Source organism: Dermochelys coriacea, chromosome 19, assembly GCF_009764565.3.
Source record: "Dermochelys coriacea isolate rDerCor1 chromosome 19, rDerCor1.pri.v4, whole genome shotgun sequence".
Lineage (NCBI taxonomy): Eukaryota > Metazoa > Chordata > Testudines > Dermochelyidae > Dermochelys > Dermochelys coriacea.
This window is the reverse complement of record NC_050086.2, coordinates 8,068,350-8,094,513: the sequence shown is the minus strand read 5'-3', so window position 1 is coordinate 8,094,513 and position 26,164 is coordinate 8,068,350. Positions and strand designations below refer to the sequence as shown.

The 26,164-nt window shown below is 50.7% G+C and overlaps 2 protein-coding genes across 2 annotated transcripts; one reads left to right on the top strand and one right to left on the bottom strand.

Moving 5' to 3' along the window:
• Window positions 1-10,261, bottom strand: LOC119845283 (probable small intestine urate exporter). The gene is given in 11 exon segments (XM_043505997.1): window positions 1-325; window positions 940-1,036; window positions 1,409-1,556; window positions 1,644-1,776; window positions 2,138-2,223; window positions 2,226-2,298; window positions 3,381-3,407; window positions 4,485-4,562; window positions 7,101-7,306; window positions 8,404-8,616; window positions 10,113-10,261. Coding segments are annotated over 10 exon segments (1,065 nt in total). The 5' UTR covers window positions 8,489-8,616; window positions 10,113-10,261; the 3' UTR covers window positions 1-193.
• A 2,806-nt stretch (window positions 10,262-13,067) lies between these two features.
• Window positions 13,068-25,871, top strand: PPT1 (palmitoyl-protein thioesterase 1). The gene is made up of 9 exons (XM_038377287.2): window positions 13,068-13,279; window positions 16,692-16,801; window positions 18,521-18,648; window positions 19,112-19,182; window positions 20,276-20,378; window positions 20,483-20,573; window positions 20,976-21,074; window positions 22,018-22,089; window positions 24,302-25,871. Exons 1-9 carry the CDS (start codon window positions 13,168-13,170, stop codon window positions 24,422-24,424), a joined length of 909 nt encoding a protein of 302 aa, XP_038233215.1. The 5' UTR covers window positions 13,068-13,167; the 3' UTR covers window positions 24,425-25,871.
• Window positions 25,872-26,164: the final 293 nt, after the last annotated feature.

Genomic DNA, 26,164 nt, shown 5'->3' with positions numbered 1-26,164 from the left:
AGCTGTAGCTCACAAAAGCTTATGCTCAAATAAATTTGTTAGTCTCCAAGGTGCCACAAGTACTCCTTTTCTTTTTGCGAATACAGACTAACACGGTTGCTACTCTGAAACTTAATTAATCTATGTTCACTAGGGTGTTTTCCGCCTCCTGCCTTGGTTACACATTCTTCCCCTGGCAGGATGTCTTGGCATTTCACTGGAGAGCAGTGTCCTCTCTAGCCCAATCCTGGATAGTTCCACTGCCAAAGGTTATATAGAACAGAGGGTCAAAGAGATTTAGGGCCGCTGACATGCAGAAGACATTCCTCCAGCCAGTCAGGAGGTCCTGGGGTTACCAAACAAAGGGTAATTAGTATCTCCATTCTCTCTTATCGCCACAGGAGAGCACCTGGGGCTTGAACCCCAGGCTTTCATTAAGCTAAAGACTTGCAATGCCAGTTCCCTGTCTAGCTGTAGATTTAACTCCTCAGATTCCGCTTTCCTGGGCTCCGATATCCTTGCACTGCAGCGTGCTTGGGAATTACTTGCTTGCTATGCTGAATTCAAGCAGCTCTGTCATCACTGGTATCAAGCTTTCCCTATTGTCCCATTTGACAGCAGTCTCCCCGTCCCCCATCTGTAAGTAGATCCAGGTTGGAAGCCCATGTCGGGAGGAGTCCCTACTTCTTGGATCATAAAAGCTTCTTCTCCATGACTTAGGTATTTGCTGGACACATTTGACAATGTTGCTGCCTAGCACATGTGGGTTGTTAGTCTGCCCCCCCCGAAGCCAGTCTCCTGGGGGTTTCAAGAGCTTAGCCAGGGCTATGTTTTGATTCAGTGCACAGAGACTATTCTTTGGCCATTCTGCTCTATTCAACTCCACTTTTTTTTCCTGAATAGTTTTGCTTTAGGAGAAAAAACCTCCAATATGGGCCATCCAGAGAAGCCCTGAATTACCTGGATGGTGAGGAATCCAACTGCGGTGGGAGCAATTATTCCCGAATTATTTCCTGTTCCGAAGGTGTTTTTGGCTCCCGGCACAAACCCAGCGTAACTGGGGAGAAGGGAAGGGGAAATTTCCTGAGCAAGGCAAAGAGGGACTTGCAAGAAGAGAGATTCCATCTCTCCCGACCTCCTGGAGAGCGTCAAAGAGAACAAGTGCCTCCTCAGCTTGGTCGCTGCCTGCCCTCTTGACAGACAGTAAGAGCCTTTACCCACTGCTATAATTGGCTCTGAGCCTGCGCTTCTGTGCCTTGGTTTTGCCTGTCCGGCTTCAGAAGCCACCTGCTGCAGAAGATCAGGGAGAGGAGAAGCAAAAAGCAGCTGAAGTAGCTGAGGGCTAGGATGATGGAGATGATATGGGCCAACATGTTGGGCCCTTGAGCCAATCGGAGCAGGAGAGAGGAGGAAGGTCTGGTGGTCTCACCTGGGAGCAATGTCCATCCGGTTAATGTAGAAACCAGCCCCGCACGTGCTGATTGCAGTCATGGACAATGTCAGAAAGACCACAGCTGCTGTGTAATCACAACCGACGTAGGACACGGCCACCAGGAAGGCGGCTGGGAGCATCATCCCTAGGGAGAGAAGGGGATGTGGGTTATGTGGCTGACCGGGTGAAGGTTTGTTGAAAGAACCTGGATGCAGGAGTCACCTGTCCTTACCCAGCACCGAGAAGAGCTTCCGAAGTGTTGCTATGCTGAACACTAGCTTGGACAGGAGGAAGTCTGCCAGCACCCCCGACACAATGGTACCCAGCCAGTTCCCAATGTAAGGAAGTGCAGTGAGGAGACCATTCTGTAGAGAGAAGGGTAAGAGACTTGCGATTGTGCACAGAGCAGCGAGAGGGTCCCCACAATCACCAGATCTGGCTGGATGTGCTCAGAGGGGCTGGAAATGTCAGGACCGTAGGGACTGCCAGCCTGGATTGGACCTGAGCCCCATATGCTGTCTCTGACAGCGGCTAACACCAACCGGCTGCTTTGGAGGAAGGTGAAAGTAACCTCCTAACTCCTAGTAGTCAGAAACTGACCTAAGCCCTGAAGCATGAGGTTTAACAGCCCTTCCAGAATTGGTTAGCATCAACTTTTATCCCTCTGGATGTCCCCATTCAGCAGATAGACAGCGGTGAGTGATAGAGCGCCATGGCAGAGCTCACCTCTCCGATGTCAAAGTGGAGCACCTCATTCATGTACGTTGGCATTGACATCAGCAGCGTGTAGAACAGCCACTCATTGCAGAAACAGGGACTGCAATGGCCCAAAGAGACAGCGATTTAATCATGGCCAGGAGTAGAAGGGCCCGTCCGTGAGAGATGCCCTTGAAGGAAATGCACCAGTTAGTGCCCCTTTTGCGGGCTCCTTTTCCTCCTGGCTCTGTCAATGTCCCATAGGCAGGTGGTCTATTCTTTCCCTGGCCTCGCCACCTTCTCCCAGAGTTTTAGCTGCCTGCTCTGTGTTGATTCCTGGATCCCCCTGTAACCTGTCAACTCTCCCAGTTGTGCAGTCTCATATCTGACATTTTCCTGACTTGCCAGACACCTCAAATCCAACAGGCAGAGCGCCAGGCTCACATAAGAGCACTGGGCTCCAGGTGCAACGTGTAGAGTTGTACAGGTTAAGGTCAAGACTGAATTTGGCTCAATCTATCAAAACTTCTCGTCCTTCCTCTTAGACCCATTCCCCTCCCATGATGGTCCATGATCCAGCTCGTCCCTTCACCTCCGGCTCCCTTGACCTGGTCTGCCCCCTTCTCCCCTCACATCCAGCCCCCTGATAAATCCTTGTGCCTTTCCCTCAAGAATGCAACCTTCCCTCTTCGTCCCTGCAGCTGACGCTCTATCCATGCCTTGGGCATCTCTCAGCTTACCTGTGCAGCCTCCCGCTCTGGGGCACACTCTGGCACTCAGTCCAAAACACCACGGCTTAGGGCACCTTCCTCTCCTACAGTTCTTACCATCACCCTCCTCCTCAGACCCCTCTGCCACAAGTTCAAGCTCCTTGCCCTCACCTCAGACTTCCCGCACAACCCAGCCCCGGCCTACATCTCCCGTTGTCTCTGACTCCTCCCACTGCTCCCTCTGTTTCTCCCAAGCTTCATCTCCTCCCACACGGCTTCCAGTCTCCCACCACATGGAGCTGCCTCCCCTGGTTCATATGTCAAGAGACCTCCTTTGGCTTCGACAAATTCCTCCTTAAATACACGTTTCATGAACCACAGGCAGGCCGATCTCCTCTCTGGCCCTGACTTTGGCCCCTTCCCATTGATCTCCTCTCTGATGTATCTCTATACCTATATTTGAACTAATCTGTAAGCTCCTTGGGGCAGGGCCCTCTTCTGCCACAGACATTTGCACTGCTCTGTAAATAACACACCCAGTGGAACCCTGAAGAAGGGCTTACTTGGAGAAGGTCCCATTGTCCCAAGCTCTGTTCAAAGATGGGAATACAAGGAAAACTAGGTCAGAGTTAAAAGGCTTTGAAAGAACCTGATTGGCCAGTGATAACACAATGTACTCCTTCTCTCCAGCACTCTCCCCACTAATATGAGGGTGACATGCAGGATCTTCATAGACGAGAAGGAACCAGAACACACACCAAACGCAGCCAATGCCACCTATGGAGAAGGGGAACAGTTCAATGGCTCCTGTCTTGGATCTTACTGCAGCACTGGTGGGCAGACACCAGCAGAGATGGGCAGGCAAGATACGGCAGCTCCGTGACAGACTGTCAGGTGTGAGGGTCTTGAAGGGAGGGGCAGGTTTGTTCTACTGACTCATGCTGGCAGACAGACCAGGTGGGGCTCTTTAGTGCCAATCCACGGTATAAAAGGATGTGCGTCCCCCCTCTTAGGGGAAGGAGGAATTAGGCAGTTGAGGCAGGAGTTTTTGCCTTAACAGCAAACAGCTCAGGCTGTGGTTCATGTCTGGCTTTCCTTAGTGTGAGAATGAAGGAAGTGCTGGAAAGGAGGTGAATCTGGGGCACTGCCCTTCTGTGTGTGTGTGCTGTGGTGAGAGGGGAGTGGGCAATCTGCCCAGTCACAGACCCCTCAATATGACAGCGATGGTGCATTGCAAACACCATAGACAGAGAACACTGAGGTGGTGGAACACTCCTTCCTGTTCAAGGCAGATTGAGGGGCTCTGCCGACTAACACATTATTGTACCTTATTGACACCTATACTCTTATGTTTAAAATGAAAGGTGCCAGCCCGACAGCCCTGAGAGTAGACACAGCTCGGGCAGCAGCAACATGAGCCTCTTCCACACGTCCCAGCCAACAGGCCTCCATCATGAGCTGAAGGAGAAAGAGGGAAGTCCAGACCTTCTGGCCATAGATGCCGATTGCAATGGTGGCCTCCCAGAAGAAGGACATTTCTATATTAGGAACTGGACTGATAGCCCAGACTCCTCGCATAGAGGCAACGAGAAGACCTTCATATGCTTCGCTCTTGTGTGGCTTAACTTGCCAGTGAATCTGCTACAATGCAAATCACAGCTACTCACCGAAGACGTAAGGCCACCCCACATACTGGCAGATGATTCCAGCTGCAGGGAAGGTGATGAAGGTCCCAAAAATGCATCCTAAGGAGCAGATTAAGAGGAGTTCAGAGCGAGGGGGTGATAAAGTGGTGGCCACAGAAGATGACCTGGGCTTCCCAGTGCTCATCCCACACCATCTTATAGTAATTCTTCCAGCCTTATCAAGCCAGAACTGAGAAGACAGGGTGGAGGAGAAGGTAGAGGGGATAAAGGATGAAGAGAGTGGAATATTGTGTAGGAAAGGGAGCAACAGCAGTAGAGATGGATGTGCAGCCAACATTTCCTCATGAAGGACCTTTGGTCTAGAACAGGCCTGCACCACATGCGGCCCCCATGGGCTCACTGTGTGGCCTGCGGGGGGGTGAGTAGGCAAGCGGCGGGGTTGTGAAGAGGCCAGTGGTTGGGGGGCAGGTGAGCGGGCGGCGGGGGTGAGGAGGCAAGCTGGGGGGGTGGGGGGCATGGCGAGCCGAACGGGCGGGTGGGCGGGCAGTGGCAGCAATACCGGATTTACCATGGCACTGATCCCACGGGTCCAAAGGGGCCTTGGCCCGGCCCGTTCTTCTCTGTCCCCCTGCTCTCTCCTGTGGGGGCAGAAGTCTGATGCTGCCAGCAGCTGGGGCTTCTCCCCTGCCTCTTCCCCTAGCTTGCTACATTCCCTCCCCTCCCCCTCTCCCTGCCTCCGCTTGCCAGCAGGAGAGAGGGGGAAGAGTGGAACCTTCACTCGCTGCTGGGGTGGTGGGGGGGAGGAGGAGGAGGAGGAGAGGAAGAAGCATGGCCTTGGGGAAGGGGCTGGAATCGAGGCATACCCCCTCCAGCCCCTGCTGTGAGCACCCCCACAACTCCAGCCCACATCCCCAGCCCTCTGCCCAACCTCCCAGCCCCCTGGCCTGACCCCTGCACCCCCTCATACCCCCCACGCCTCCCCAGCCCCGTCCTGACTCCTGAAACCCCCTCATATACCCCCAGCCCCCTGCACCCCCTCAGCACCCCCACACCTCCCCAGCTCCGACTCCTGCACCCCCTCACACTCCCCACGCCTCCCCAGCCCTGACTCCTGCATCCCCCCTCATGGCTCCCCAGGCCCTGCCCTGACTCCTGCACCCTCCTTATATACAACCAGCCCTTGCCCTGACCCCTGCACCTCCAGCCCGCTGCACCCCCCCCACACCTCCCCAGCCTCCTGCCCTGATTCCTGTATCCCACCTCATGCCCCCCCAGCCCTGCCCTGACTCCTGAACCCCCCTCACACACACCCAGCCCCCTGTCCTGATCCCTTCCCCAGCAGCCCCCGCCCCCAACCTTCCTTTCGGCCCACAGCTGTTTTGGTGGGGTGGCGCTGGGGAAGGAGGGTTTGTTTCCGTGGGACAGGCAGTGCTGGGAGGTGTGTTTTGGTGGGGTCGGGGGATTTCATCCTTCAGCCATTTTCTTTGGAGTAATATGGCCCTCGCCGCTTTACGAGTTGTGCAGGCCTGGTCTAGAACCTGAAGGTTTCTGCAACTCGTAAGTGGAGCCGCTTGTCTGGAGTGTGGCGTAAGGAAAGCTGGCATCAGGAGAGCTCTCCTTTACACAGGAGGGCAGAGGGCTGGAACTACAGGGAGACTTGGTTTGGCAGCAAAGAGAGTCGCTCTCTCTTACCAGCATCAGCGAGGTTTATGAGCCTGCTGCATTCCAAGGGGGGGAGCCCATTTTGCCAAAAGCGTGTATTGGGCTGGAAATATCACTCCCTGCCAAAGAAATCACAGGAGTGTGTGAGCACAGAGGGGAGTGGGAGCGATATCTGGTGGAAAGCATTAGCAGACCTCATGATCTTTCACTGTTATGATCCTTGCTCCCCCCTTCCCCCCCCCACTTTGGTTTGTCATCATCCCTTGCTTGTAAGCTCTTTGGGGCGGAGACCTGACTTGTTAACTTCTTCTGCAATGTCATGCATACAGATGGTGCTGCATACATAAACCCACAAGCCGCTGAAAGTCAAGAGCTCAAAAAGGAAGGCCCTACCTCTGCCATGCCCAGCAGTGCCTGCAGCCCAATGAGGTACGCGGCTCCCAGGCCAGCTGCCAGTGGCATGAGGAGCGTGAGAGCCGAGGCAGAGAGCAGCCCGTAGCCCAACACTAGTTTCCCACCGAACTGTCCCGACCAGTATCCGCCAAGGAGCTGGGTGAAGAGGTAGCCATAGAAGAAGGCACTGAGGATGACGCTCTGGGTCTTAGCACTCCAGTTGTACACAGGGCCTGGAGGAGATAGAACTTGCTTGCGTCAAAAGGGGGAGACAAAACCAAGGACTGTCCGTTGAGGGGACATTGCAGCAGCTTTAAACCTAGGCCCAAGGGAGAACTATTCTCACAGGCCTGGACTCCTCTAGGAAGGGGTAAGTGGCTTGTATGAACAGACCTGTCACCAGTCAGGTGATCAGTGCTTTCCTAATTACACTGGCTCCTTCGTTTACACATGTGCAACGGATACAGCCCCAAAGCTCCTCTCTAAACAGTGCCTCGTTGCTGCTGAGTTGGTCCATAGTGCAAAGCCAAGGGGTAGGGCCAAGTGGCTGGTGAAAGGATCTGGCCCTGCCTGTACACTTACTCCTTGGGTGAATTCTCGGTGGGAGCCGTTGGGCTGAGTGTGGGAGCGATTGGGACACACGTCCGTGGAGCTATTGGGCAGGCTGCCCGGGTTGGTGCCGTTCGTCATGACTGTGATGGCGATACTGAGATTGACCCGGAGCGAATACATCATGAAGAGGGAGAAGTGCAGGATGAGAACCAGGCTGTAGCAAGCTGAGCAGAGTCCTGGGGTGGAGAACAACCACAACAAGCCAGAGACGGTCAGTTAGGTTGCAGACTAACCCTGGAGGAGCCCCCTCACCCGGGCTGTGAGGGATCTCCAAGCATTGGTGCTGGAACAGTTTTTGGAGTGGGGGTGCTGAGCTGCACCCCTCTTACCCTTGTCCGTGCCCCTCACCGCCCCCTGGAGCTGGGGCCAGGAGCAGGGCTGTGGCTCTGGGGGGGCGGGACATGGACGGGGTAAGGAGGTGAAGGCTGGGGCCACAACTAGGGGCAGGTGCGGAGCCCCGGCGTGGGGCCAGCAGCCAGGACCTCAGATCCAGCAGCTGGAACCCTGGGGCTGGCGGTTGAGCGGGACCCCAGGCCGGCAGCAGAGCAAAACCTGGGCACTTCTACTTCCCGCACCTATGTCTCCAGGTACCACCAATGGTCTTCTTATTTCAACCACAAACCACTCTCCTCAGAGTCTTACACCTTGGACAGGACTTTCCAGAGCCCACTGCCTACACAGCTTTACCCCAGGGTATCTGTGTCCAGACCAATCCTCCTGAAACCTCACTCTGCTGTCACCCAGCATCATTACACACACAACCCCCACCCAGTGAGGTGGGAGAGAACTTCCCCTTTGCTGTCTCCAGAGCAGGCTGGCCAGGTCAGGGCCAGGATGCTTGTTGAAGCAGAGAATTACTTCAGGGTCAGTGCTGAAAACTAGTCCAAGTCCCAGCCATCTAGCCATCCACTTTTCCGTTTGGCACTGAGCTGGCATCTCTGGTGTCCCTACTTTATCTACCCAGCTCCTGAAGAAACCCAAGACCAGCTCAGGAAGGAGCACACACTTTCCTGAGTACAAAGAGGACCGTATCCTTTCAGGAGCAGGTTCCCACACTAATAACCCATTTTACCAGCACTAATCAATCCCCACAAGCCCCTTGGGAGGGTGCCGAGTTTTACCGTCCCCATTATACAGGGGGAAACCGAGGCACAGAGCAGGGAAGTGACTTGCCCAAGAGTCAGAGTCAGAATTAGAACCTGGAAGTTCCTGGGTCCCAGTCCCACATTCAGAGCACTACATCACACCTCTCATTACCCTTGAGTAGATTTACCTTTCCCAAGTGACAACTGCTGGTTGAGCAGAGGGGCAGCATCTTCCTGATCTGACTCTGGACGGTCCTCAGTGCTTTGCTGCATTCTCTCCTGTAATCAAAGCTGACGTCCAGTCCTCCTCCCGGCAGCATCTCCACAACTTCTGGAATAGACACCAGTGAACCGAAGGCACAGGGACCATCTCCTCTCTACCGACCTCCTGCAGTTCTTCCCTACAATGCAATAAGTCCCATTGTGGGAACGCTGCAGGATTGTGGAATATGAATGCTACCCATCTAGTGCAAATGGGACACATTTTAAGAACAATGTGATTTACAATGATATAAAACAACTTCTAGGCCCAGTCTTGTATGCTCCTTCCTATTTTTGCCTTTGATCGTCACAGCCTCAGAGTGAGATAGAGAGCTCTATTTTCAGCATAGGTGAAGGCTATTCCCTTCTGCAGATATTCCTCACTGCTCAGAGAATAGCCTCTTTCCGCACCCACAACCTACCCTCACTCTGTATACTGTAAAATAATGCTTGTTCCAGAAGGCAGCTGCCACGCCGAAACATTCTTTGACACTGAGAGACTGATGCAGAGAGCTAAGCAGAGATCCTAGAAATCCGTTTGCCACAGAAAAAAACATGGAATTTGTGTTTTAACAGAGAATCTTAAGTTTTTACATTTTGTGAAAAAATAAAAACATATACAGTGGGAACCCCAATTAACCGATCTAATTGAGCCTGGGGCCAAATCGGGTAATCAAAAAAATTGGATAATCAGGAGAGCGGGCAGGACACTGGCTGTCAGCCCTGGACAGCAAGGCTCAGTCTGGTAGCTATCAAATTGTACATATATCAATAAAACATTGCAATCAACTGATACCTATATATTGGGGTGGCCAGCCTGAGCCTGAGAAGGAGCCAGAATTTACCAATGTGCTTTGCCAAAGAGCCACGGTAACACATCAGCAGCCACCTGTCAGCTCCACCCCCACCCCCCAGTGTTTCTCATCTGCCAGAAGCCCTGTGGATCAGCACCTAATCCTCCATCCCGGGGGCCTCCCGCCAGCTGCGATCAGCTGTTTTGTGGTGTGGGGGGGGCAGGGGGAGCAAGGGCATGGAAGACTCAGGGGAAGGGGTGGGGCCTAAGGGGAAGGAGTGGAGTAGAGTGGGGCTAGGACCTGGAGCAGAGCAGTGAGCACCCTGGAGCACAGGGGTCTCAACCTTGAATCACCAGGAGGGCCACATGAGGACTCATACATTGGCCCGAGGGCAGCATCACCCCCCTCCCCCCGCTGCCCCTGCCCCCCACTCCACCCCTGCCCCTTCCCACGGGTGCAGCAGGGGGCTCAGGGCACAGGGTTGGGGTGCAGGAGGGAGTGCGGGGTGCAGCAGGGGGCTCAGGGCAGGGAGTTGGGGTGCAGGAGGGAGTGCAGGGTGTGGCAGGGGGTTAGGGTGCAGCAGGAGGCTCAGGGCAGGGGGTTGGGGTGCAGGAGGGGTGCTGGGTGTGGCAGGGGGCTCAGCGCAGGGAGTTGGGTGCAGGAGGGAGTACAGGGTGTGGCAGGGGGTTGGGGTGCAGCAGGGGGCTCAGAGCAGGCGGTTGGGGTGCAGGAGGGGTGTGGCAGGGAGCTCAGGGCAGGGGGTTGGGTGCAGGACAGAGTGTGGGGTGTGGCAGGGGGTTGGGGTGCAGGAGGGGTTCGGGTTCTGGCCCAGCGCCGCTTACCTTGAGTGGCTCCGGGGTGGCAGGGGCGCGCACCGGGGCCAGGGTAGGCTCCCTGCCTGTCCTGGCCCCGTGCCACTCCGCTCCGTGGGCACCCTGTCCCTGCGGCTCTGGGGGGAGGGGGAGCAGAGAACTCCGTGAGCTGTTCTTGCCTGTGGGTACCTCCCCCGAAGCTCCCATTGGCCGCGCTTCCCCGTTCCCGGCCAATGGGAGCTTCAGGGGAGGTACCCACAGGCAAAAAACAGGTCATGGAGTGCTCTCCTCCCCCTCCCCCCATAGCCGCAGGGAAGTGGTGCGGGGCCCTCAGCACCATGGGGTTGGCAAATCCATGGGCTGGATCCAAAGCCCTGAGGGGCTAGATCTGGCCCCGGGGCCATAGTTTGCCCACCCCTGGCCTGGAGGTAGGCTGGGGACGAGGCACACTGGGGATGGGGGGAGCTTGATGGGCTGCAGGGAAGAACCGCGTGTTTGAGACCCCTGAATCATAGAATCTCAGGGTTGGAAGGGACCTCAGGAGGTCATCTAGTCCAACCCCCTGCTCAAAGCAGGACCAATCCCCAATTTTTGCCCCAGATCACTAAATGGCCCCCCTCAAGGATTGAACTCAAAATGCTGGGTTTAGCAGGCCAATGCTCACACCACCGAGCTATCCCTCCCCTACTATAGCACATTGGAAAGTTGGCACCTGTAGCTCCAGCCGCAGAGTTGGTGCCTAGACAAGGAGCCGCATATTAACCGCTGAAGAGCCGCATGTGGCTCTGGAGCTACAGGTTGGCCACCCCTGCTCTATATATTGTGACTAGGGAAGCTAAAGTTCAGTGTTTATTCTTTTTTTAATCAGGGAATTTTGGTTTTTTAATCAGGGAAAACTAGGATCCCTGTAGATAAGTAAGATGTGCTAGGAGCGGAGAAATGCTGTGACAAAGAGAGAACCTTCCCAGATTAAAATTCCACCTATATTCCAACATACAACTACGTAACCGGGCAGCTTCCCCCACCCCAAAGTGAAGCAGATTGGCGCTGATCTTCTGAATTAACTGCAGCTTCTCCAGAAATCAAACCCAAACAATCAACTCACAGATGAAGCAGAAGCAGAAACTGTCCCCTCCACTTGTTTTTCAGTACAGGGTGTGGGAACTCATTCCTGCAGGGATGCCACAAATTCAGTTTGGGAGCGAAGAGTGAATCAGGTGAGAGGCAAGCCATTGGACAAAATAAGTTTGGCAAACACCAGCTGTACTATTTAACTCCTTAGTAGGCCACTGACATCTGTTTTTTAAAATAATTTTAGATTTAAACTCTTAGTAAATTGGAGATGGATGACTAAAAACAGTGATGATGAAAAAGTGTTTTGCCACCATTAGACCCAGAACAGCCCTGTGAGGTAGCTATTATCCCAGATTTAGTGGAGGGGAAACTAAATGATATACCCAAGGCCACAGAGGGAGGCTGTCTCTGCCTATCATTGTGGTACTTTACAGCTAAAGTTGGCCAGTCCTGGGTTCGCCTAGAACTCTTCTTCTCTACCCACACATATAAGTAGCCTTTAAGTATGAAAACAGACTAGGTGAAAGTGGGACCTTCTTCATTAGAACTGCATGTATTCAGTCATAGCTACTTACTGTGATGACTAACATGGACTCTGCTGGCCCCATGCTGCTCTCAGTAATGCTCGTGCAACCCCAGGGCTGCCCGTGCATTTGTACAGGTGTAGTTGATTGGAACCTGGTGAATCACCCTACTTATGATGCACAAGAAGCTCTCTCTTGCAGATGACTGGCTGCTAGCATGTTTCTAATGGGTTTGCAGGGCACTGACAGCCGGGGAGAGGCATTTTTAATAAACATAAGTCTAAATCAATAGGTGATTCAGACTCTTACAGAAGTGGAAATAGCGTTGGGGTTGGGCAGGGACATGCAATGGGACGGGGGGTCTGATCTGCATTAGGACTGGAATCCCAGCAATCCCTCAATGGCCTTTTTACTCATCTGTAGGTGCCCTCTCTAGGCCAGGGGCTGAACAGTCTTGGGGCTGGGGTGTCTATTCACCCTGGTACTGACCTGCCCATCTTCTCCTGGTAATATATTACTCTGAAATCAAAAGGCACTTTCTCTTATCTTGCTGTCAGATCACAGTGAGGACACCTCCTGCCCCCATGGTCACTGCAGCCCCCTCTCCCCATGGCTCTATCATCCCCCATCTCCCCTCATGATCCCCTGTGACTCCTGCAGCCTCCTCTCCCCATGGCTCTAACATCCCCCATAGCTCCATCACCTCCTCTGACCTCTGCAGCCCCCTCCTCCATGGCTCTATCATCCCCTGGCTCCCCTCATCATCCCCTGTGACTTCTGCAGCCCCCCTCTCCCCATGGCTCTATCACCCCACTGGCTCCCACTGCCCCATCAACCCCTGTGACCCCTGCAGCCTCCTCTCCCCATGGCTCTACCATCCCCCATAGCTCCATCACCTCCTCTGACCCCCCCATTGCTCCCATCACCTCCTCTGACCTCTGCAGCCCCCCTCTCCCCATGGCTCTATCACCCCACTGGCTCCCACTGCCCCATCAACCCGTGACCCCTGCAGCCTCCTCTCCCCATGGCTCTATCATCCCCCATAGCTCCATCACCTCCTCTGACCCCCCATAGCTCCATCACCTCCTCTGACCTCTACAGCCCCCCTCTCCCTATGGCTCTATCATCCCCCATAGCTCCATCACCTCCTCTGACCCCCCCATAGCTCCATCACCTCCTCTCACCCCCCCATTGCTCCCATCATCTCCTCTGACCTCTGCAGCCTCCTCTCCCCATGGCTCTATCACCCACTGGCTCCCACTGCCCCATCAACCCCTGTGACCCCTGCAGCCCCCTCCCCCCATGGCTCTATTAACCTCTGACCCCATTGCCCCTCCCCCATGACTCCACCATCTCCCCTTTCCTCCCATGATCCTCTGTGACCCCGCCCCCATGGCTCTATCATCTCCCCTCCCCCCCCCCGGGCGCGCCTCCGCAACCCGCCTCCTCCCAGCTGCCCCGCCCACCGGGTCATGTGACAATCCAAGATGGCGGCGCTCAGGTTCTGGCCGGCGGCGCTGCTCACCTGCCTGCTGCTCGGCGGGCGCTGCTCGGGGCGGCGCGCGGGCCCGGTGCCCCTGGTCATGTGGCACGGGATGGGTGAGCGCTGGGGCGGGGCCGGCGCGAGGCTGGTGCTTACCCCCCCCGAGCTGCAGTAGGGGGCGCTGCAGGGCCGGGGGCGGGTTATGGGTCTGTTGCTGCCCTGCCAAGGTGGGGGGTCAGCCCCAGGGCTGCAAAGGGAGCGGCTGGGGGCCCTTGTCCGACCAGCCTCCCCGCTCTTATTCCCCCTCCTGCAGAGAGGACGCTGGGGGCGGAAGCGGTGTTTCCCTGCCCCCAAGAGCCTCCCGGGCCGCCTTTCACTGCTTCCTCTCTCTCTTCTCTAATCCCAGCTGCTGGCTTAGCTGCCTGTGTGCAGAGCCTGCTTGCCTTGAGAGATCATGGGATCTCCGCCCTCACAGGGGGAGGGTGGAAAGCAGGTTATTAGCCAGCGTGCCCACAGGTTCAAACAAGAAGCTCTGCTCCCTGCCGTAGGGACTTCACTCTTGGCCACATTTCAGATTGTCTGTAATAACCCACCCCCCATTCATCATGGCATTCTCATTGGCCTGCCAGGAGAGTGATACCGCAGTGCAGGGAACACCCTTTCCGTGTGATAAGGGGGATGGAAGAAAGCAAAGTAGTGATAGATGTGTGGGAAGTTGGACTGCGAATGAAGGATCAAGGTGGCTTCTAAAGCGTTAAACTACTCTGATGTCCAGCACCCTTTGGGAGAGTTCTCTACTCAGTTATCTTCTATTTGAGGCCCTGTCTACATTATGAATTACATTTAAACGTGGTTGTGATCCAGGAATGTTCTTTTTTTGCCTGCTGTTGCACCACAACATGTTTCACAAACCAGTTTGAACATGGTTATGTTTTGTAGCACTGGCAGGATTTTAAATAAACTTTTAAATAAAAAAAAAGCTTGTTTACAAATATCATTATCCCCACTTTTCAGATGGCAAAACTGAGACAAGGAGATCACAGAATCATAGAATATCAGGGTTGGAACGGACCTCAGGAGGTCATCTAGTCCAACCCCCTGCTCAAAGCAGGACCAATCCTCAACTAAATCATCCCAGCCAGGGCTTTGTCAAGCGTGATCTTAAAAACCTCAAAGGAAGGAGATTCCACCACCTCCCTAGGTAATGCATTCCAGTGCTTCACCACCCTCCAAGTGAAAAAGTTTTTCCTAATATCCAACCTAAACCTTCCCCACTGCAACTTGAGACCATTACTCCTTGTTCTGTCATCTGCTACCACAGAGAACAGCCAAGCTCCATCCTCTTTGGAACCCCCCTTCAGGTAGTTGAAAGCAGCTATCAAATCCCCCCTCATTCTTCTCTTCCCAGACTAAACAATCCCAGTTCCCTCAGCCTCTCCTCATAAGTCATGTGTTCCAGTCCCCTAATCATTTTTGTTGCCCTCTGCTGGATGCTTTTCAATTTTTTCACATCCTTCTTGTAGTATGGGGCCCAAAACTAGACACAGTATTCCAGATGAGGCCTCACCAATGTCGAATAGAGGGGAATGATCATGTCCCTCGATCTGCTGGCAATGCCCCTACTTATACAGCCCAAAATGCCATTGGCCTTCTTGGCAACAAGGGCACACTATTGACTCATATCCAGCTTCTCATCCACTGTAACTCCTAGGTTTCAGAGTAGCAGCCGTGTTAGTCTGTATTCGCAAAAAGAAAAGGAGTACTTGTGGCACCTTAGAGACTAACAAATTTATTAGAGCATAAGCTTTCGTGAGCTACAGCTCACTTCATCGGATGCATACGATGAAGTGAGCTGTAGCTCACGAAAGCTTATGCTCTAATAAATTTGTTAGTCTCTAAGGTGCCACAAGTACTCCTTTTCTTTTTGTAACTCCTAGGTCCTTTTCTGCAGAACTGCTGCCTAGCCATTCGGTCCCTAGTCTGTAACAGTGCATGGGATTCTTCCGCCCTAAGTGCAGGACTCTGCACTTGTCCTTGTTGAACCTCATCAGATTTCTTCTGGTCCAATCTCTAATTTGTCTAGGTCCTTCTGTATCCTATTCCTACCATTCCAGCGTATCTACCTCTCCTCCCAGTTTAGTGTCATCTGCAGACTTGCTGAGGGTGCAATCCACGCTATCCTCCAGATCATTAATGAAGATATTGAACAAAACCAGCCCCAGGACTGACCCTTGGGGCACTCCGCCAACTAGACATGGAGCCATTGATCACTACCTGTTGAGCCCGACAATCTAGCCAGATGTTGTGGCTTGTCCAACATTATGCAGCACATCTCTGGGAGAGCTGAGGAATCCACACTCCCAGTCCAGCGCCCTCTCCATTTGATCATGTTGCCTGCATTTTTTCTTATTACCTGAGATGATAAGCATTGTAGAGAATAGTTCAACCTAATAATAGTAATAATGCTTATTGCTTTTACAAACAGTAAGTAATCCTCACGATGTCCTTGTCTAGATATTAGCCCAGTTTACAGGGAGACTTGGGCACAGAGAGCCTTGCTGAAGCCTTAAAGAAAGGCAGTGTAAGAGCCTGGACACAAATTAAGTTTGGAAGGATTAGATTTTTATTGGTAAGTGTTGGTAGACACCTATTTCACTGTACGCACATAAACTGATGAAAAAATATTTCCATAAATGACAACTAAAATTTATAGATAGACAAAGTAAGAAAAACGCTGCTTTGGAATTTGATAGAGATTTAAGGGTATTTACCTGGTATATTTTGACGTGATGTTGACAATTGGTTTTAACAGTTATAAAGCTTTAACTTTTGAATCATAATGTCTGTTATTAACTAATTGTCTGACCCTCTCCAGTTGTCTAGCCCCCCCATAATTTTGTGCAACTGTGAACATTTAAATGAATAAAAATCTAAAAAAAGCTTTAAAATACACAATGACATTGGTCAAAATTATATATACAAAAACTGAATTTTGCCATGCTCAATTCAAATGTAGGAGTTCCTAGCTCCCAGTCCTAAGCTTGGACCACTAGACTATGCCTCTGAAAGTGTCTGGGCCAAAGATACCACAAATAAGATATTCCTGTGGGAGCAGGGTCCTGAACTTTCTAGCATTGTGTATAGACTGTTTTATATTCAAATGATTGTTCAGTCCAAATGAAAAGCATTGCAGCAAAGAATTTCCCTAAGGATGGGAATAAGGGAAAGGCATGGAAGGCTGGGTGAGAATTCAGTGTCCACGCTGGCTTTAATATTTTGGTAGTCAATCAATGTCATGAACTTGTTATAAGCAAGAAAGTGAAAGGAGGCTGAAACCAGGAAGTGCATTCAAATGGTTCATTTACAGAGGAGGCTTTGTGCAATGAGCGTGAAAATTTGCTGCTTTGACACTTGAAAAAATGCATGCTGCTTGCCCGGCTGAGGTTGGAAGTTTGGTATTCAGTATCTCAGCCATCCAGTGTGTGATGGTTTTATATTTGATGAAAATTTCCCTTATCCCTTTTGCAGGAGACAGCTGCTGTAACCCCGAAAGCATGGGATACATTAAAAAAATAGTGGAAAACAAAATACCAGGAATTTACGTTCTGTCGCTACAGATTGGAAACAACTTGGTAGAGGTAAAGTCACAGTTATCTTATGTAAAGCTTCTGTTTTCATTGAGTATTACTGGTTAGTGATCACTGTGCAGACTCTTAAAGGTGCTGTAAATAATTTATAGTCTCTGCTTTTGACGTAGATCCATAAAGACACAGGCAGAGCTTTCACTATTACCTTTTAACTGTATCAAACATTTTTGTCTTGGAGAAACTGACTAAGTCTAGTTAATCACATGTTGAGGAAAACTTGGGATGTGACAAATCCCTGATTCAAAATGGATTCATACCCAAATCCACTGATAAGTGTTTTCGCAAAAAGAAAAGGAGTACTTGTGGCACCTTAGAGACTAACAAATTTATTAGAGCATAAGCTTTCGTGAGCTACAGCTCACTGTAGCTCACGAAAGCTTATGCTCTAATAAATTTGTTAGTCTCTAAGGTGCCACAAGTACTCCTTTTCTTTTTGCGAATACAGACTAACACGGCTGCTACTCTGAAACCTGATAAGTGTTTTGAAACCTCTACAGCACGGGTGGGCAAACTATGGTCTGTGGGCTGCATCGGGCCCGCCAGATGTTTTAATCCGGCCCTTGAAAGCCTGCTGGGGAGTGCGGTCTGGACTTGCCCCTCTCCGGCATTCCATCTGGGGAGCAGGGTCAGGGGCTGCTCCATGTGGCTCCCAGAAACAGCAGCATGTGCTCCTTCAACGCCTATGCATAGAGGCTCCACATGTGCCGCCCCCACAGCTCCCATTGGCCAGGAACCATGGCCAATGGGAGCTGCAGGGGCGGCCCCTGCGGACAGGGCAATGTGCAGCAGAGCCGCCTGGCTGCGCCTCTGCGTAAGAGCCGGAGGAAGGACATGCTGCTGCTTCTGGGAGTTGTGTGAGGTAAGCGCCACCGGGAGCCTGCAACCCTGAGCCACCCCTCCACACCCCAACCCCCTGCCTCAGCCCTCATCCCCCTCCTGCCCCAGCCCGGAGCACCCTCCTGTACCCCAAACCCCACATCTCCAGTCCCACACCCACTGCCCCACCCTGGAGCCCCCTTCCACACCTTGAACTCCTCATTTCTGGCCCCACCCTGGAGCCCACATCCCTAGCCAGAGCCCTCATACCCTCCCACACCCCAACCCCACTTTCATGAGCATTCATGACTTGCCATACACTTTCTATACCCAGATATGGCCCTTGGGCAAAAAAGTTTGCCCACCCCTGCTCTACAGATATTAGCTATGTGATGAGGTCCCATGCTTTTTAAGGGAGATATTTGTCCCTTCCTGTTTATTAAGCTAAGCGCATGAGTTTAAATAAAAACATTTGATATTGCATTTTACTAGTATAACATAGATTTAGCCTAGCTCCTGCACACCTGTATTGTTGACCGTGCTCTATATGGCCAAGGGGCTTACATTACTAGCTGTGTAGTAGAGTGTAGTTCTAGTAATAGCTGTCATAATAATGGGTGACATGTCTTGTTACCTGGATTCATAGAGGGTGCAGGTAAACCTTGGCTTTGTGGAAGTCCAGGGAGGATCCAAATTTTAATAAAGACAGGGGAAACAGGACAGCTTATGGTTGGGCTTGGAGTTCATAAAGGGAGTCTCATAAAATTGAGGCCTACCTATAATTTATGGAATTTGAGAAATCTTAGTCCCTATGAAGAACTAGAAGATTAAAATTAACCTATTAGCCCATTGTTAAGATAATTTGCCCATCTGTTCCTCTGGCTTATTCCCCAGGATATAGAGAACAGCTACTTCATGAACGTGAACAAACAAGTGATGCTGGTTTGTGACAAACTCGCTAAGGACCCTCACTTGCAAGGAGGCTACAATTCTATGGGATTCTCCCAGGGAGGCCAGTTCCTGTACGTTTACAGTTGGATTTAATTAATTAATTAATTAATTTTTGGGCAAATGTTTTAGGTTACAGGAGTTCAGGTGGGAATCTCCCTCTCCCCCTAGCACCTCCCATAGGGTTCAAAATAAAGTGTAAATAAGTGTTCTCTGGGCTCGAGGGTGACATTTGTTTTAAAATGCTTTATTCTTATGAGTCTTTCTAAGAACTGTACAATTACAAACTAACCCTCACAACACCTTTGTAACAGATAAGATTTCTTCAGAGGGGGAAACCAAGGCACAGAGCGGTTCAGGGTAATATTTTCAAAAGCGCTGAAGTCCCATTGGGACTTTGGATAGCATTTGAAAAGTCCCTAACTAATTTAAAGCTGGTTGCAGGCAGAGCTTGAATACCGTTATTTAAAATGCTATATACAAATAGCCTAAGATCTGTATAGGAGGGGGAAGCTAAACCCTTTCTCTTTTCCCCAGGAGGGCGGTGGCACAGAGATGTCCTTCTCCTCCAATGTTCAATTTGATTTCCATTGGGGGGCAGCAACAAGGTAACTCCCTCTTTGGTTTCTAGAGTCCTCCAAGTCATCCCTGCTTCCTAAACACGCATGTAGCGAATGGAGGGAGAGCTTCTGGTGGGATAAAACAATCCCTCTTTCCCTGCCCCCAAAAGCACCCCACAGAAAGCCTCTTTTTGACCTACTTTCATTTGAAATAAAGTGACTGGGTGCTTCTGCCTGTCTCCTGATTGGATTTGATCACTAAGCGAGTGCTTGTTGTGTTCTGGGCTGATCTTGAGTTAGGATTAATGTCTGTCAGCAAACCTATTAAAGTGGTTCCAAGCTAAAATAGGGACAGACAAATATCATTCTTCAGGATGCAAACTGGCCACTTCAGGGGTCAGGAAGAAATCTTCCCAATGTATGTGACTATTCAATTAGCCAGGTAGATCCCTTCTACCTACGTCAGAAGCATCGTTGATTGGCTATTGTTGGAGCAGATACTGGACTGCAGAGAGCAATAGTCTCATCTGGTGTAGGAGCTCCCACAAAACTAAAAACTTATTTAGATTGGCCAAATTGTGATTGGGTGACAGGGACCTGAAGCCATCAGCATTTGAAGTATTAAACTCCACAGAAGGAGAAGAATTATTCATGGTAGCTCAAGGAGGTAAAATGAGTGATAAGGGGATGAAATTCAAGACAGGAAAATGGCTAAATACCAAGGAAAACTTCTGCCAGTGAGGGCTCCAAGACAGGAGTAATCTCCCAAGGGAATTGGTGGAAGCCCCATTGTGTGAGTCTCTGTTTAGTGCATTCTGCACAATTGTAGAGAATATGCTGCTAGGAACATTAGTGCGGCTTCAGATCATTAAAGACCTAGGAGGCCTTTCCATTTATCTGAATGACCATCTTCTCCATAATGATGCCCTCTGCTGGTCTGCTAAAGAATATTCTCAGTTCTCCATGTAATAGTGCCTTGGGGGCAGGTTGTCTGTAATGGGATTATAGGATTAGAGACCTCTGGATTCCTTAGAGTAATTCCAGTTGCTGTATCAGGAGGAGGTGGTTCTTCATTTGTGGTTGCAATTCAATGGCTTTCAGTGCTGACCACTGAATGAAGATGCACATCTTGCTGCCCCAGGTGTGTTTGGCTTTCCACGCTGTCCTGGGGAGAAGTCCCGCATCTGTAACTGGCTCCGAAAGCTGCTGGACCTTGGTGTCTACACGAAGATGGTTCAGGAGCGGTGAGTATGTTCAGCGGGGGACTACACAGACTGCAAAGGCTGAGGCGAGATGCCCCTTTGGCCTGTGTGTTTCCAGTGTGAGCTTTATTCTCTCTCTCATCCAGCCTAGTGCAGGCAGAATACTGGCATGACCCCGTGAAGGAGGAAGAGTACCAGAAAAACAGCATCTTCCTGGCTGACATCAATCAGGAGAAGGTAAGGACAGATGCCATGCTTACAACTCTGAGCCTAGCTTGGTATTTGGGATGGCTATAAAATGGGGATAAATGACATCAGCATAGGACGTTAGTGTCAGTGCTGGGATTAGGATGTGGGGTTCCTGATTCCCACTCATGCGTTCCTAGCATTGTCTTGTGCATCTGCCCTGACTAGCCCTAGACCAAGCTGAGATCATGGGCTGTCCTTTCCCTGACGGGGAGGGAGGTAGGCACTGTGGTGGCTGGGTCAGCAGCCTGGCATGCTGAGAGCAACAGCCCAGCTTCAATGTGTAACAAGCGTGCCACCTGTCTGACGGAGTTTGCGGCTTCCCCCCATCTCAGTGAGACTAACTGCCTTATTTCTGAGAAGATTCTGTTTTTGTTCGGGCATCTTTCCCAGGGCATCAACGAGACCTACAAGAAAAACTTGATGGCTTTGAAAAAGTTTGTGATGGTGAAATTTCTCAATGACACGATGGTAGACCCTCAAGCCTCAGAGGTGAGGAACTCCTTCAGGTACTTGGGATAAGGAGACTGGAGCTTTCATTTGCTAATGTCTTTGTCTAGTTTTATGAATGATGCCCAACTTTGAATACAAATTCAGGATGCTGGAACCAAAACTGGATCCACTAATGTAGGTCCAGCCAGTTTCACAAATAAACTGGGGAAAAGAAAATCAGAAAAGGGAAGGGAAAATGGTCTCAGTACAGTCAGGATGCTCCAAACCTTATAGGTGGCTGTAGAAGGTCTCCAGCAGACATCGTCAAGGAGAGAAATTCTTCAGACAGGATCTTTGCACCAAAAAGTCCCTATGATGATCCAGATCTGTTAGAACCATTGTGTGGAGATCAGACAATGTGACTGGTGATAACTGCCTTGGATAGCTATGGTGGGAGGAGAGTTGCTCAAATACATCATGGTCTAGATTAAGATTGCCTTGTATCAGATTAAGCACAGATGAGGGTTGCAGTGAACTGTCTTCTAGCACTTTTAACTTCACCCTACCATGACTCTACCACACCCTACCATGAAAGAATACTGTTCGTTTAGGGGTCAGACACAAGGTGGTGGTGTTGGAATGTACAGTACCTGATCATTTATGTAAGACTAAGGATGAGCATTTCATGCTCTGAAGAGTTGCAGTTATCTATGAGATGCTAGGTAAGGACAGTATTGGCACTCAAACTTTAACTGGTTTTGGAAACCAAGGGTTTTTCAGATGTTCAAGTTTCTGTCCTACCCTTTGATAGCAGGGCTCTCTGGGGTTTATTCAATTTGAAGAAGTCATTGGTGGATTCAAGTGGGGGCAAGGACCTCCAGCCAGAGCTCCACCTCTTCCTCAGTCAGAGGAAGTGTCTGCCCAGCAATAGGCCTCAGTAATGAGATGCAGAATAAGTTTGTTTCTACAACAGCTCTGTTGTCTCCTTGTTTTTATTCTATAGTGGTTTGGATATTATAGAAGTGGGCAAGCCAAGGAGACCATCCCCCTGCAGGAGACCTCGCTGTACAAAGAGGTAAATAGCTGGATCTTCTATGGAAGAATCTGCTGTCTCCATATGGTTGCCAGTTTTGGTTGGACATATTCCTGGAGGTTTCGTCACATGACATCACATCTTTAATTAAAGATTAAGCTTCAATTCCTGGAGTCTCCAGGACAATTGTGGAGGGTTGGCAACCCTATGTCTCCACTGTCAGTAGCTTAAGCTCTCCCCAGGAATCTTGGCAGGGTTCCACCATCTAGCTTCTCCCTCTCGTTAAAGAGATCGCATTTTGTATGTGAACTTAGTTCCCATGAAAGGAAAAGGCTGGATCTGCTGATTAACCACGAGAAAGATACGCTTATTCTCCCAACAAGCACTATTTTCCCTGTTGAACAGACAGGGAACTGAGGAGCTTCAATACCTCAGGGTCCCACAGAAATCTGTGTCAGGGCAGGGAATTGAACTCGGGTCTCCTGAATTATAGGCCAACACCCTGATGTAGCCTCTCTCCTCCAGTCTCTGCTGGAGATAACTTAGCTAAAAAGTACTTCTACAGAGCAAAGTTAGGCCTTTGGAATGAGCCAGGTTGCACCAGATGAGGGTTTATTTATTTATTTTAAAGAGAGTCCCTGGTGTTCATACTTCACTTTGTATGGCCTGCACAATTTCTTCAGCCTACACCCTCTTAAAACTGCTAGGCTACCCATGTATGCAGTGTGCTTAATGCTGATCTTGTTTACACTGCTCTAAATCAGGAGTAACTCCACTGAAGCTAAAAACCTAAATCTAAAAGTGGAACAAACACTACCAGCCCATTACAGCCTCATCCACACATTGGCCAGCTGGGTTGCCTCTCCCTTTAGGTGTGAGATCCTTTGTAAGTGAATGCATGAATGCTTCACTGCAGCAACCCATGAACCTGGCCCATGGCCTTCGCAACAGGATGTGGGGGACTGTAGTGAGAGCCTTTGATAAAATGCGGCTGCATCCTCAGCCTAGCAGGTAGTTTTGAGGAGGGGAAGACCCGTTTCCTGGGGCCTGTCCTAGTCCAGCTTTCATGGCACTTATATAGTTCCCTTTTTACATAAGCTGTTGAAAGCTCGTGCTTCTCACAGGAGCACATGTACCATTTTCCTAGCCGGGCAGTTGGATTGTGCTGTGAAATTCCCCCATGCAAAGGGAAGGGTTATTTCCATATAGCCTACACTCCAAGGGCTGTTGTAACTGACCCACACTTATTCTCCAACACAACATTGGTCTGTTCTATTGCCGAATAGAGTAAAGGGCTCCCCTGCCTGGCAATGATAAGGGGGAGGGGACAACACTTGAATTACAGAAAGAGACAAGGGGAACTTTTGTAAATAACTGATGCCCGAAAGTGAGAAAATAGTAGAGTAGATCCTAATGGAAGATACAGTGGGATCAACACTAGTTGTAGACAGTGTCGGTGGTGTTAGAATTAAAGGGTCAAGAACAGGACAGTGTTATCTATTACTCTTGTACAGGGGTGGCCAAACCATGGTTTGTGAGTCGCTTGTGACTCTTTTACAGTTAAAGTGAGGCTCGCAGAGCCCCCCATTCTCTACCTACCAGACTGGGGCAGGGGGAGCTCGGGACCTTTGCCTTGCAGCAGGGTGGTGGGATAGGGGCTTCTGCCCAGCAAGGCAGAGGGGGCCTTGGGGCTTCAGCCCCATGGGGTGCACCTGTCAGAGCTCAGGGCTTCAGCAGGAGAGGATCTGAAGCCCTGAGCTCTGGCAGGTGTGCCCCCAGCTCTCAAACTTCTGAAGATTGTTGTATGCAGCTCAGAGGATCAATACGTTTGGCCATCTCTGCTCTTTTATTTCTGTGTCACTTAATCTTTTCTTCCAAAAGTTAAAGGGGAGGCACCCTAGCTACACTGAACCAATCTGAACTTAAGTCCCCATCAGAGAGAGAAGGTGGATGAGGTAATATCATTTATTGGACCAACTTCTGCTGATGAAAGAAACAAGCTTTTGAGCTACATGTAGAACTGAAGAGGAGCTCGGTGTAGCTCAAAAGCCTCTCTCTTTCACCAGCAGAAGCTGCTTCAATAAAAGATATTACCTCATCTCCACCTTGTCTTTAATATCCTGGGATCGACATGGCTACAGTACTGCAAAACACCACTTAAGTCCCCATGAAAGTCAATAGCACTAAGGTGCTTTGGAAAGTTATTTAAGCATCATAGGTAGCCTACTTTCATGCTGGTCATCTTCTCTTGTAGGATCAGCTGGGGCTGCAGCAGATGGACAAGGCAGGAAAGCTGGTATTCCTGTCTGTGGCAGGAGATCACCTTCGCTTTTCTGAAGAGTGGTTCTATACAAACATCATCCCCTTGCTAAACTGAAGCCGATGTGTGTCAGCAGCCTGACAACAGAAGGTGACTTCCGTCAGACCAAGCTCCTGATACAAGGCTAAGGAAGTCACCCTGTCAAGTTCTAACTTGGATCCAATTGCTGTAGCTAACAAACTAAGCTGCCGCTTACTGTGTAACAGCACATCCTCCATACAAACCTGCTGCAGCATCGTATCAGAGCTAACCAAGTATTTAAGGGCATATTACTCTGCTGGTTGTTGCCAAAGAGAGTGCATTAGAAGTGGCACAGATTAAATTTTAGAAGATTTAAATTTAATATGCTATTATGGTGTAGCATATGGTCCCAACCCAGATTAGGTTTCTGTGTTAGCAAGTTTTGTATGGTTTTCAAACAAGCTAATGTAATTGCACCAGTCGCTTGCAGGAGTATAGTTCAGTAGTTTTCAAACTTTTTTTTTCCTGGTGACCCAGTTGAAGAAAGTTGTTGATGCCAGTGACGCAACAGAGCTAGGGATGAGGGGTTTGGGGAGTGGGAAGGGGCTCAAGGCTGGGGCAGAGGGTGGAGTGCGGGGGTGAGGGCTGTGGGGTGGGGCCAGGAATGAGGAGTTCAGGGCTGAGGCAGGGAGTTGGGGGTGCAGGCGAGGGTCAGGGCTCTGGGCAAGGGTCCAGTCTCTAGCATGGGAATGAGGGGTTTTGGGGGGCAGGAGATTGGGGTGTGGGCTTACCTCTGGTGGTGTCAGCAGCACAGTCGGGGTGCAGAGGCAGGCTTCCCACCTGTCCTGGCACCATGGACCATGCTGCACCCTGAAAGTGGCCAGCAGCAGGTCCAGCTCCTAGGTAGAGGCATGCAAGCAGCTCCACATAGCTCTTGCCTGCAGGCACCACCCCCCAGTTCCCATTGGCCAGGAACCGGCCAATCAGAGTGTGGAGCTGGTGCTCAGGGTGGGGCAGCACACAGAGCCCTGTGGCCCCCCTGCCTAGGAACCAGACCTGCTACTGGCCGCTTCTGGGGGGCAGCACAGTGGCAGACTCAGAACAGGTAGGGACTACGAGTTTTTGCTGGCTGGCCAGCTGCCAGGGTCCCCGAGCGCTGAGCAAGGTGACCCAGTACTGGGTTGTGACCCAAAGTTTGAAAACTACTGCATAGGTTAACAGCTGAGCCCTTTGAGACTGGGTGGTCTGTTTTAACAGAGCTATGTTTTAACCACATTTCCTGACCCTCTGTCAGGATACTTAGGTTAATACTAATAAGCATAACTAGTTTAGATAAGGTCCACAGAGTGAGGAGGACCACCCCTTAGATTTAAAGACAGAGTTACAGCTAGGGGAAAGGGTGCTGGCTCATGGGAGGGAGTGGGTTATGGATTAAGTTTTCAAGGGTTATTAAAAGCTTTGATAGTTGTCAGCTGTCTAGCTACTGTTTTGCACTGATTCAATGTTGATTCTCTTTATTAAAGAATGTTTTACAGCTGTCTAATGAACTAAGGGATAACCTCTCTTACTGCCATACCAGTGACAGATTCCCTTCCTCAGCAAAGCTGCTGGCAGCATGAATTTGAAAAAAAGGAGCATCAGTGCTTCCCACTTAGTGTCTGGTTCTGCAATAAGCTTTGCACCCACACACAATTCTGATCTAGACACTAACAGAGCCCCTTGAGCAGCAGGGGGTGGCAGTGGGGGTGTCAATCTGCATTCTCAGCAACCTGAGGAATGTTTTTAGCAACAAGAAGTTTCCTAGCTGCACTCCAATATTTCCCTTCTGAACAGCAA